Genomic DNA, 13261 nt, shown 5'->3' on the forward strand with positions numbered 1-13261 from the left:
CAACAAAAAAATCTCAGGACACATAAGAGTGTCTGTGGTGCAGCTCCTGGGCAGGAGGAGGAAAGAACAGGTCCTGAAGGGAATCCCCTCCAGGTCCCCCACCAACCAACGCCTCTTCTGCACCTGCTCCTGGGCTCAGCTTTCTACTCAGTCCTGAGTGCCCCCTGGTGGTCATGGCCCCCATGCAGGGAGGTTTTTGTCTGGGCTCACTCTGACTTCCCTTCACTGTGTCTCTTCCACAGTAATACACAGCTGTGTCCTCAGGTGTCACGCTGCTCAGTGAGAGAGAGACTTGGCTCTTGGAGGTGTCCCTGGTGATGCTGAGCCGGGATTTCAGGGCTGGGTTATAGTATGTACTTCCACCACTACATATTCCACCAACCCACTCCAGCGCCTTCGCTGGAGCCTGGCGGACCCAGTGTATACCGTAGCCAGTTAATGAGAATCCAGAGACAGTGCAGGTGAGGGAGAGGGTCTGTGAGGGCTTCACCAGGCTGGGTCCCGACTCCTGCAGCTGCACCTGGGACAGGACCCCTGTGGACAGAGAGAAGCACCGTGACTCACGGGCTCAGATGCTGCTTCCCCACGTGCCCATGTCTGATCCAGAGACACTCACCGCTGGGAGCTGACAGCACGAAGAGGAAGGTCCACAGTGGGCTCATCTTCGAGCAGATGAGAGTCACCGCTCCTGGAAATCTCTTCAAGCCTGAGGAGGAGCCTGAATTTAAGTGACCTGGTGCTTTGTTTCCAGCCTGTGACCTGAGTGGATCTTTGCCTGTGGGAGGGGCCTCTGTATAAAAATCAGAAAGCAGTGAAGGGAGGCCCTGTCTATGGACCTCACTCCGTGAGGAGGGTTCTGACGGTGCCCTCAGAGAACTCAGCCCACTCCTGGGGTCCTCCTCCCCATGCCAAGAAGACTGTCGAGGAATGAAATCATTTGAAGGGCTGGTCAGGAAAAAAGATGCTGTCAGGGAGCAATGCCAAATTTTGGGAAGAGACTTTAATTCCATGAAGGTGTTTACCTTTCCTCAACAAATGCCCACCACACATTCAGGTACCAGCCATTTGTTAAACACAAACTCTTTTTTTTGTTCTTTTCTGATTAGCTTATGTTTACTTACTCCATATGCAAACATCAGAGAAAAATATACTTGCAATAATCACACTGAATTCAAATGGAGATGGGTCCAACTTAATGTTTATCAGAATTCCCAAAGAATTTATATTTCCGTTAGCTTTCATGACTGTTTTTTCATCTTGAACAGCTTAAATAACCTCAAGAATCACTCTAGAGGTGGTTTGTTCACAGTAATTAAACACAGCATTAATTTTGTGGACAAAGTAGACGTTTCTGCTGAGAAGCCCGTCTTCCCAGCATGGCTGACTTGCCCAGTGGGCTGTCCCACACTGTCCTGTGCACAACTCAGTGTCTGCAGGAGCTTGTGAACCTCAGGACCCCCACCCTGAGGGTGGACACTGCGGACCCCAAGGCTACTGCAGACTGAGGACAGACAGCGCCCAGGAGCTCCTCAATGCTCAGCTCCCCCGTCTCCCTGTGGCCCTGAAGCTGTGGCCTCGCACCTGCATTCCGGCTGTGAGCATGTAGACTGGGGATGACGGCTGTCACCGCGTGTCTGGACTTTAGGTGGGTTTTCCGGAGGTGGTGAGTGCTGCCATCAGTGGTGTTATCACTCCTGGAGCCAGAAAAGACCGGTGTGCGTCCCCATCTCTGACTGACACCCTGTCCGTGTGACCCTGGCCCTCTCCTGCCCTGAGACGTCACCCCTTCACGTCTGGGGCAGGTCAGCTCTTCCTCGGCACAGGGATCTCACCTGAACACTGACTGAGGTAGAACCTACTGTCTATGAAAAGCCCTTTCTGGTCTGGCTTGGCGATAGCAGTTCTGCACCTGCATGTCTTCTGTACCAGATCCTGTTTCCCGACACCTGAATGTGCTCTGGGGAGAGGTCCCACCTCACTCTGCCTCAGTTTGTGGGATCAAATGTCCCAGATGGCATGCACCGTGATCAGGACCCCTGAGGGTGACCCTGGATCTGTGGGCCTCTGGCATCCAGGTCACTGAGCTTCTAGATGTGTCCTCATCCCTCGGCTCAACACCTTCGTCCATCATCAAAGCCAGTGGGGTCTTGTGTGCCTCACCTAACAGGCCGTCCTCTCCTGCACTTTCTCTTGTGATCCCATTGGACCACCTGTAAAATCCAAATATGGTTCTCATCTCACGGGATTGGAAGACTGCAGGCCACATCCCCAAATCCACTGCCAGTTGGTCTATCATGGGGTTTAGTTTATGGCATCAGAAGTGGGATCCAGAGAATCCCCAACAACTTCCAAGCCATGAGCAGCCAGATGCTGGTACCCACTCTGACCTGTTGAGTTCAGTGCTCTCTGGATGAGTGTGGTCTAGTAGTTTTGTGTGGAGTCTTTAGGGTTTTCTATCTACAGTGTTATGTCTTCTGCATACAATGACAATTTTAGCTCTAGTGGTAAAGAATCTGCTTGCAATGCTGAAGACCTGGGTTCAGTCCCTGAGTGGGGAAGATTCCCTGGAGTAGGAAATGGCAACCCACTCCAGTATTCTTGCTTAGAAAGGACAGAGAAGCCTGGCAGGCTACAGTCCATGGATGGGGTCACAAAGAGTAGGACATGACTGACAGACTAACTGTCTCTAAAATCCATGGCAGCTCAGTAGTTCTAAGTGGAAAGTTGACAGTGATACCGACCTTCTTCAAAAAAAAACAAAAAACAAAAAACTGGAAGTAAACACCTAACTTACTACCTAAAGTAATTAGAAAACAAAGATCAAAGAAGCCCAGAGGCAGTAGGAAGAAGTAAATTTTAAAAAGTGGAGAGATTAATGATATTGAGATGAACACACACACACAAAACAGCGAAAAAGTTCAGTGAAATCAAGAGCTGGTTTGTTGTTGTAGTGGTTGTCATTTTTCAAAGGCAAAGAAAATCATAAATCTTTAACCAGGCTCCCATGAAGGAAAAAGAAGTTACTGGAATAAAATAAGAAATAGAAGAAGATACATAAAGCTAATACCACAGAGGTATAAAAAGTCATATGAGACTATTACAAACAGCTGTATGCCAACAAATTGGATAACCTAGAAGAAATGGACAAATTCCTACACTATAAGACCTGCAAGACTGAGTCAAGATGGAAGAGACAGCTTGAACAGACTAATCGTTTGTGTCTAAACTGAATTTTATAATAATAATTTAAAAATTTTTCTTGAGCAACAGTCTAGGAACAGAAAGTTTCTCTAGGGACTTCTACAAGACATACTTTGATGAATTTAAATGCAGTGCTCCTCATAAACTATTAATAAATCAAATTCAACAATGAACAGAAAGGATCATGCACCATCCTCAATTGTTTTTTTACTCAAGGGTCATGGCAATGGTTCAAAATCCCAGCAGCAGGAAACAGGCTGGTGAAAGTGCTCAGCTTCAAACATGCACCACCTTCCAAAAAAAGGAATGGAAAGTAAGGGGCCAGATCAATAGGCCCAGAGGCTGGAACAGGAGCCAAAGAAGATTATTCCCAGACCTTGAACTTGGTAGGGTTTGCATGGATGGACTTAAACACTGTTGGGGTCAGTGGGGCCTCCCTGGTGGCTCAGCAGTGAAGAATCTGCTTGACATGAAGGAAATGCAGGAGACTTGGGTTCAGTCCCTGGGTCGGGAAGATCCCCTGGAGGAGGAAATACCAACCCACTCCAGTATTCTTGGCCTGGAGAGTCCCATGGACAGAGCAGCCTGGCAGCCTACAGTCCATAGGGCCACAAAGAGTCAGACACAACGGCAGGGACTGAGCTCACGTGCACACTGGGACCAGGGGTCCCTTCTGACTTACATTCATCCTTTTTATGGAGTGAAACTCCTTGTAGCTGAGATATGCCTGTCTTAGTGCTGTATTATAGAACACAAATCCTCACGCATAGCTGAGTTAGAGGACTAGATTTGGGACTTCCGGTTGATGGTATTTAGACCACCATTGCTCTGTAATCTTTATTATAATTGACATTATAATTTAGTGTCAATTCTTAGGTTGACATTTTGGAGGCCTTCTGGGATTTGCTAAGTGTAATGGGCCTGTGGGATGGATGTGAGTCTTTGCAGGACTGAAGGTGGACTGTGTTTGTCTGAATCATTCACTGAGTCTATGAACGTCATCTCACATGGCATAAGGAACTTAGGAAAATGTGACTAAGTTAGAGGCCTTGAGACCCTGGATTTTCCTGGATTGTCATGTGGCGCCAGTTGAATCCACAGCCATGTTCATCAGAGGAAGGCAAGGGCATCAGACCCTGGGAGAAGTGACCACTGATGGAAAGTGCTTTGCTGAACTATGCAGATGAAGGAAGTGGCTGAGAGCCAGGGATGCAGGCAGTGAAGCTCTAGACAGGATACGGCAACGAAGCAGATTGTCCCTGACTTTATCCATTCAGGGGACATAACAGGAGCTCAGTTGGGGTGGTCTGTAAACAAGCCTTTATTTCCCACACTCCTGGAGGCTGGAAGCCCCAGGTCAGTACACCAGTGAGGCTGCCTTCTGGGGAGGGCCCCCTTCCTGGTTCACACCAGGCAGCTTCCTACTGGGTCCCCACCTGGTGGACAGGGACAGGCATGTTCTCTGGGGCTTCTTAGAAAGACTCCAACCCCATTCATGAGGGACTCCACTCTCATGACCTAAGCACCCGCCTAGGACCCCGATTCTAACATCATTATCCTAGGCGCACAGGAATTCCAAACATGAATTCTGGGAGCACAGAAGCATTCAGACCCTGAGAGCCTTGGGAATGTGGTCCTGCCACACCTGGATTCCAATCCAGTGAAACTGTTATCGTACTCTGGACTGTGGACTGGAATGGAATACGTGTGTGTTTATTTGAGCCCCGTGTGTGTGGGAACCTGATACAATGGTCAGCAGAGTAATACAGGCCAGGACGTGAGTCTCACATTACCCAGTGTCTCCCACGTGGCGCCCTCTTACGAGGGGACCACAAGCACAGCCCCTGGGGACAGGGCGCTGCAGGCCGTGGTCCAGAAGGAGCAATGTGCTGCCACAGGCTGAGCGGGACCTGTGTACATGTCGGCCCTGAGTCTGCAGCTCTGCTCGTGGCGTCTGACTGGATGCCACGTGTGGGCTGCTTGGCAGAGAATGGGAAATAGAAATTCATCCTTGGGGTGATGAAGTTTTAAAAGTATGATGACAGTTTTAAAAATAAGGAGTGAATCACAGAATTAGCCAGGGGACTCTATAGAACAAGAATCCCATACTTGACATTAACTAAATATTCCCAGATAATGTCTCACCTAACATTCCCAAGAAAAATGAGGCTCTCAATACGCCAGCTGAAAATGTAACAAAAATCCATAACCCCCTGGAGGGAAATTTGTATCTCATATCTTTCTTTCATATATTTGTTATCTTGAGAACTTTCTCCAAAACACATGTCCCACAAGAGCATTATCTGTTCTCTCAGATTCCGGACTCCTGGTGACGAGAAGTCAGGAGAGCCAACATTTCTCTCCTCTCCTCTCCCAGCACAGCCGCCCTGCCCCTCAGGGTTTCTGACACCCTCAGGATGTGGGTGTTCACACTGTGTGTCTCAGACAGTAATAAACAGCCATGTCCTCAGACTTCAGACCTCAGACTGCTCAGCTCCATGTAGGCAGTGCTGGTGGACATGTGTGCGGCCAACGTGACTCTGCCCTGGAGCTTCTGTGCATACTTTGTCCACCATCTTTGCTGTCAATCCGTCCATCCATTCAAGCCCGTGTTGAGGGGCTGGTCACACCCAGTGCATGTTGTAGTCGCTGAAGGTGTATCCAGAAGCCGTGCGGGACACCTTCACTGATGCCCCAGGCTTCCTCAGCTCAGCCCCAGGACTGCTGTGCAGAGTCAGTGCTGTTGTGGGTGATGTTCTCAGGGCTCAGAATATCTATATTTAATCTAGGACAACTCAGGTCATCTGCATGTTCTAGAGGCTGAAAACTTTACACTCACTACACGGGCAATATTAGGAATGAGTAGTCTTATGACCCATGACCACACTCAGTGGGAATTTGTGTGTCTGTGTCCTCATCCTTGTTTGAGGACGTGTGTCCCTGCCATGTCCCTGACCCCTGTGCACTCAGAGCTCTTGCAGTGAGGGACCAGCCCCACAGGACACAGTCCTCACTGTGAACCAGCCTTTAATGTCACAGAGACATCTTCACGTCTTAATCAGTGTGTTCCCCAAACTCTGCCACCACTGGGTATTCACACATACACACAGACACACACACCTGTCACACAGAGACATGCACACTTTCACACACAAACACAAGGGCACACATGCGCACATTCACACTCACAAAGATGCACACATACACACACTCATACATATACACACTCATGCACACACATACACACATTCACACACACAAACATGCACACACATACACACACATGCACTCAAACACATTCACACACTCATATACACACTCATACACACACAAATGTGCACACACATACACACTCACTTGCTCACATACACACACACATAAGCACACACATTCACACACTCATACACACACTCACACACACTCACACACATATACACACATACTTCTTGTGGCCTCATTGAACTGTGTATTCTCATCAGGACCCAATATTAAACTTCACCAGTCCTTGTCCTGCTAGGTATTGTTTTCTGTGAAAAGAGAAGACTCCGTCTCTGAGTCTCCCCAGCCCCCTCCCCACATGCTCCTGGGCAGCAGCCCTGCACTGGGGTCCTGGGCACCCCCTGTTGGGGCTCACAGGCAATCCTAGCAGTGTTTCTAGTCTGGTATGAAAAGACTGTGTTCTACCGTCAGAGTATTCTTCTAGAGACAGCATGGTCTTTTAATCATCTCTAGAAATAGCCTCAATCAATGCACACACCCTGGAGAGAGACCCAAGGAAGAAATTTATGAGAACACCTGGACGTCGCCTCCCTGGGGCTGCAGCTGCACTGATGCAGTTGACACTCACAGTGAGTCCAGAGGCTCTCGAGGACTTGGGGTCCCTTTGCCTCCTGGAGCCCCCCGGGGGCTAACATCATGTCACAGGATAGCTGCATACAGAGGCATGGGGCGCCATGCCCACTCCACCTACCGTTCCACACCTGGGTTCCCCTGTTCTTGCAGTACCTGGACCCTGCAGGGGCCCCACAAGAAGGTGCCAGACTAGCCCCCTTGTCAGAAACCAGTGCAGTCGCCCCCTGACAACTCACAGCACAAATGCCTGAGGGTCTCTAGTGCCCACCCCTGCTTGAGAGGAGACACCTGAAGTCAGAAGAGGATGAGGCAGCGCCCTTGTCAGCTGACTCAGCAGATGCTGCCCTGAGGGAATGCTCACCCGGGGGACGGGGGGCATTGAGCATGCTCAGGCACCTCAGTCGTGTCTGACCCTTTGAGGCCCCACGGACTGTAGCCCACCAGACTCCTCTGTCCATGGGATTCTGCAGGCAGGAACACTGGAGTGGGTTATATGGGTTGGGTCTGACTTCTCCCTGTGAGTCCTGGGACAGCAACGCAGGATTGTGTCCTAGGTCCTCATGGAGCTAAACTGACGTGTCTGTGTAGATGGAGAGTTGTTTCTGGAGAGACATGTTCTATGCTGCGCTGTTTCCAGGACCAAAGCACCCCATCACTCCAGTTCTTACTCTTAAGACTGAGGGATCCAGTCCCAGCAGTGAGCACTCTGTGTGATGCAGAATCCACAGACAGATCAGGCGAGGAGAGAGCCTCCAATGGTCCTGGTCTGACTCCCGCACCAGCACCTGGGACAGGACCCCTGGAAGGAGAAACCATGAGACACCCTCTTCACAGAGGCCACTACATGACTCCACCTCCCTCAGACCTGGGAGATGCTCACAGCTCAGAGATGCCCGCAGGAGGGGGAAGGACCAGACGGAGTTCATCTTCTCTTGGATCGAAGCTCTGACTTTCAGAGAACTAGGTTATTGGAGATAAGAATCCTGACAAGGACACCTTGATCGTATTTTACTCTGGCTTCCTGAAATTTGTTTCTCAACTAGGTCTTGACCTGTGGGTTTCTGTGTCCATCGTTTCCTAGTTTTATCAGGACTCCTGTTAAGTCAGATTAGTGAGTACTCTTACCCTTGACCCCTGAGCACTCTCAATACTGGAGTCATTTCATTAAACCTGCTCTCTCCCAGGTGATTCTGATCACCTTGATGTCTATTTATCAAGAATCCTTGGGAGACAGCCTAGCCAGGTCCCCCTGAACTTGAAGTTTCCTCATGGTCACTTTCCATCCAATCTCCTCATTGTCCATAAATCTCCACTTTACCCTCTGTATTTGGAACTGAACCAAGTTTTCAAGGCCACCTCAAATAACAAAAATTGAGACCTGAATCCCATTTTAAAAATAATATTTATATTTGAGACATCAATGTAAAGCTCACATGCCCAGAAGTACAATTCTTGCCTGAATGAAACTTTCTGAGAAAGATGCTTTGTATTTAAAGTTAGCTGCAGCAGTGTGTGCTTACAGACACTAGCCTGTTCTGGAGGACGCACAGGGTCACTTTAAAGAGGGAAACTGTCAGCTAAAGTCACTAAGATGTGAAGGCAGGTCTCTAAACTGAACATGAAGGAGACTGACTTACATGATTGGATGAAACATGAGGGCACAGACTCGACTGCCCTCAAGTAGAAATATGTGTGTGTTGGATGATTTAAAACAGTCCACATTGTAAATGTCCATTAATGACTGTGAAATGATGGTATATGATTTATGATGCTAATAAAAGCTAAAAAGTAGGTGAATTTGCAAATACAGAATCTGTGAATAATGAGGATGTTTGTATATGCAGTATTGGGGCTCTCTGGAGTAACACCTATAACACTGGACACTGCAGAATTCTACCTGTTTTTGCAGTTTCACTGAAAGAGGGAGAATGAGTCTGTTCCTTCAACACGTACAAAACCAACAAAAATTGTAGCGATTAAAAATTCCCTGTGTCTTCTCAGAACATTCATAAATTTCAAGATTCAGACTCATCAGGAAAATGGTGATGGACCTCAGGGGTGTACTGAAGTTCTTTGAGGAGAAGAAAAGTACCAAAAACTTATCCTTAATTCCTGAGTATTAAATGTGTATGTATAAAATGCATCCTACTTCAACAAAAATTAAAACTGCAAAAATATATGCATATTCCCACAATATGTGGGAATTCTGAGTGTGACATGAACCACAGCAGTGAGACATTAGGCCACAGAAGAGGGTCTCAGGTGGAGCTCCCGGGCAGGAACAGGAAACCACAGGCTCTCCCAAGAATCCCGAGGTGCGGTTCTTGATGGAGGGGCTGTAGTGAGTGTTACCATTATAATAGATGCATCCCATCCACTCTAGGCCCTTCCCTGGTGGATCCAGTTTCCACCATAACCACTGGTGACGGAGTAACCAGGGATGGCACAGGTGAGGGAGAGGATCAGTGAGGGCTTCAGCAGTTCTGGGTCCGACTCCTGCAGCTGCTCTGGGACAGGTCACCTGGGGACAAGGAGAATCAGTCCCTATAAGTCACCTGCAGTGACAACCATCACCACAGACCCGTGCCTGAACCTGAGACCCTCACCTTGGGGAGCTGTCACCAGGCAGAGGAGACCCCACAACCTCGTCTTCTGCACCACAGCTCTGCCTTCCCTGAGACCTCAGCCCTGTGTGAGCAGAGAGGGGTGAGCTCCCACCACCCAGGGGTGGGTTTTACCCTGGAGCTTGAAGAGGAATTGCATTGAGGAACTCTATTCCTGTGAGTCCAGACAGGCTGTGGTCACTCTCACCCTGGTCATCCCAGGATCCCCATGGGCACCCTCTGAATTTACATGGTTGGAAAACAAGGGGGGTGGAGTGGGAAAGCACTGGGTCTACCAGATGGCTTGGAACCAGATCCAAGGGCAGGTCCCCCTTTCTGAACCCAGAGTCTCTGTCCTGACGGCCTCCTGCCCCTCCCCCGTCTCAGCTCAGCTCCTCGTCCTCTCAGTCCGTGGGTCTTCCTCAGGGCTGAGCCCAGCACAGCTCCTGCTTCCTTACTCTGCACCAGTGACGGCCACTGTGATGGGAGTGAGCACAGAGGGTGGTGGGCTCCATGCTGACCCCACGGACAAATCCTCCTGAGGACCTCTGTATTTCCCCTCATGAATGAACCAGACAGAAGCTCAGAATGGAGTGTGGACTTTAGAGACGTTGAGGTGAGATGGTATCACCTTGACTGACCTCAACTGGAATGTGTGTGTGTTGAGCAACTCAATGAACTGGTCATACTGTAAATATCTATATAAGGACACAAGGTAACATACTTATGTTGATGCTAATAAAAGCTAGCATGTAGGTGAGTTTGCAATACAGAATCTGTGAATAAGGAGAATCATTGCATATGCAGCACTGGGGACCTCTGACACTAGAGCCTTTAACACTGCTTGCTCCAGATTCTCACTGTGCAGTTTGACAGAAAGTAGGACATTGAGTCTCTTCCTTCCTCATGTACAAAAACAAAACAAAGATTTAAAGTGTTTAAATATCTCATGTTTCCTTTCAGGATGATTAACAGTTTGAAGTTAATGTGAGGGTCAAGTGTTTTACTGAGTTCCTTAGAAAGAAGAAAAATGAAGCAGAAAAAATCTTAGCTGTTGAGTATTATGTGTGTGTATTTGCATAAATCTATCCTTACTTCAAGGAAACATAAATCATATATACACACACAGTTGTCTGAACGTGACATAAACCACAGCAGAGAGATCTCAGGACACATAAGAGGGTCTGAGGGGCACCTCCTGGGCAGGAGGAGGAAAGAACAGGGGATTCTCTGACAAGAATACCCTCCAGGCTACCCACCACCCAATGCCTCTTCTGCACCTGCTCCTGGGCTCAGCTTTCTACTCAGTCCTGAGCGCCCCCTGGTGGTCCTGGGCGCCCATGCAGGGAGGATTTTGTCCGGGCTCACTCTGACTTCCCCTCACTGTGTCCTTTGCACAGCAATACACAACCGTGTCCTCAGGTGTCACGCTGCTCAGTGAGAGAGAGACTTGGCTCTTGGAGGTGTCCCTGGTGATGCTGAGTCGGGATTTCAGGGCTGGTTTATACCATGTGTTTCCACTACGACTTATTCCACCAACCCACTCCAGCGCCTTCCCTGGAGACTGTCGGACCCAGCCTACAGCATAGCTGGTTAGTAAGAATCCAGAGACAGCGCAGGCGAGGGAGAGGGTCTGTGAGGGCTTCACCAGGCTGGGTCCCGACTCCTGCAGCTGCACCTGGGACAGGACCCCTGTGGACAGAGAGAAACACCGTGACTCACGGGCTCAGATGCAGCTTCCCCACGTGCCCATGTCTGATCCAGAGACACTCACCGCTGGGAGCTGACAGCACGAAGAGGAAGGTCCACAGTGGGCTCATCTTCGAGCAGATGAGAGTCACCGCTCCTGAAATCTCTTCAAGCCTGAGGAGGAGCCTGAATTTAAGTGACCTGGTGCTTTGTTTCCAGCCTGTGACCTGAGTGGATCTTTGCATGTGGGAGGGGCCTCTGCATAAAAAGCAGAAAGTAGTGACTGGAGGGCCCTGTCCCTGGGGCTCACACTGTGAGGGGGTTGCTGACTGTGCCCTCAGAGAACTCAGACCCCTCCTGGCATCCCCCTCCCCTTATCCAGGGCCTCTGTGCCCAGGAATGAAAGGATGTAGAAGGGCTGGTCAGGAAAAAAATGTGGTCAAATATCAAACACAGATTTTTGGAAGAGCGTAATCACATGGAGGTTCATCTCTTGTCAAATACACACCTAGATTCTGTGTCTGCATAGTTGTCGGGACTCTGATGTATTATTCTTTCTGAATTAGCTTATGTTCATGAACGGGATATTAAAACATTATAGCAAAAATGAATGTAATAATACATTTAATTCAAATAAAACTCAGTACATTTTAAATTTCATCATAACTCCAAAGGATTTATTATTTCCCTTAACTGGCAAGACCATTTCTTCATCTGACACAATTTAAAATGAAGAGTTGGACTGGAGATGGGTTTGTCCATAAGTACTAACCATGCAGTTAATTTTGTGGACAAACTAGTCATTTCTGCTGAGAAGCCCGTCTTCCCAGCATGGCTGACTTGCCCAGTGAGCTGTCCCACATTTTCCTGTGCAAAACTGAGTGTCTGCAGGAGCTTGTGAACCTCAGGACCCTCACCCTGCGTGTGGACACTGCGGACCCCAAGGCTACCGAGGACTGAGGACAGACAGCTCCCGGAAGCTCCTAGTGCTCCAACATGCTGGGCAGGTCCCCTGGTCACTCTGCACAGACTCCCTCCTCCTCCAAGTGCTTATTTCTTCCTCTCTGTGTCCCTGCCGTGAGATGGGAGCTCAGGGAACATAGTCCCCACCACAGTGGTGAGAGGACACACATGGCTCGTGGAGGTAAACCTTCAGAGTGAATGGTGTGCAGTGTGAGGGCGGCATGGTCAGAGGAAAGCCCCTCTTCAGGAAGCAGGTTCCCTTGAAAACCCCACTGAGAGCAGCTTTCCCGAGCCCAGGGTCTCCGTGTCCTGGACTGAGCCTGAGGTCCTCTGAGTCAGCAGTGCTGGAGAGCAGAGCTCAGCTCCCCCGTCTCCCTGTGGCCCTGAGGCTGTGGCCTCGCACCTGCATCCCGGCTGTGAGCATGTAGACTGGGGATGACGGCCGTCACCGCGTGTCTGGACTTTAGGTGGGTTTTCCGGGGGTGGTGAGTGCTGCCATCAGTGGTGTTATCGCTCCTGGAGCCAGAAAAGACCGGTGTGCGTCCCCATCTCTGACTGACACCCTGTCCATGTGACCCTGGTCCACTCCTTCCTGAGATGTCAACACTGCAGCTTTGGGGCAAGTCAGCTCTCCCTCAGCCCAGGGATCTCAGCTGTGTATCGGCTGAAGCGGAAACTGCTGTCTATGAAAAGCCCTTTCCTCCCTCCCGTTTCGTGAGGAGAGTCCTAAATGGACCATATTGCTTCTGTCTTTTCCATAATATTGGTTGTTGCTGCTGTTCAGTCGCTCAGTCATGTCTGACTCTTTGTGACCCCATGGACTGCAGTTCCCTGTCGTTCACCATCTCCCAGAGCTTGTTCAAACTGATGCCATCCAACCATCTGATTCTGTCATCTCCTTCTCCCCCTGCCTTCTATCTGTCCCAGCATCAGCGTCTTTTCCCAGGAATTGG

The 13261-nt window shown here is 49.4% G+C and overlaps 1 gene segment (V, D, J or C); it reads right to left on the reverse strand.

Annotated features, from left to right (window-relative positions):
* Positions 1-232: 232 nt before the first annotated feature.
* LOC122455192 lies at positions 233-11546 on the reverse strand. The segment is given in 6 exon segments: positions 233-356; positions 1927-1932; positions 3746-3754; positions 9471-9472; positions 11184-11348; positions 11431-11546. Coding segments are annotated over 6 exon segments (240 nt in total).
* Between the last annotated feature and the right edge of the window lie 1715 nt (positions 11547-13261).

The sequence above is a fragment of the Cervus canadensis genome, chromosome 17, assembly GCF_019320065.1.
Source record: "Cervus canadensis isolate Bull #8, Minnesota chromosome 17, ASM1932006v1, whole genome shotgun sequence".
In the NCBI taxonomy this organism is placed as follows: domain Eukaryota; kingdom Metazoa; phylum Chordata; class Mammalia; order Artiodactyla; family Cervidae; genus Cervus; species Cervus canadensis.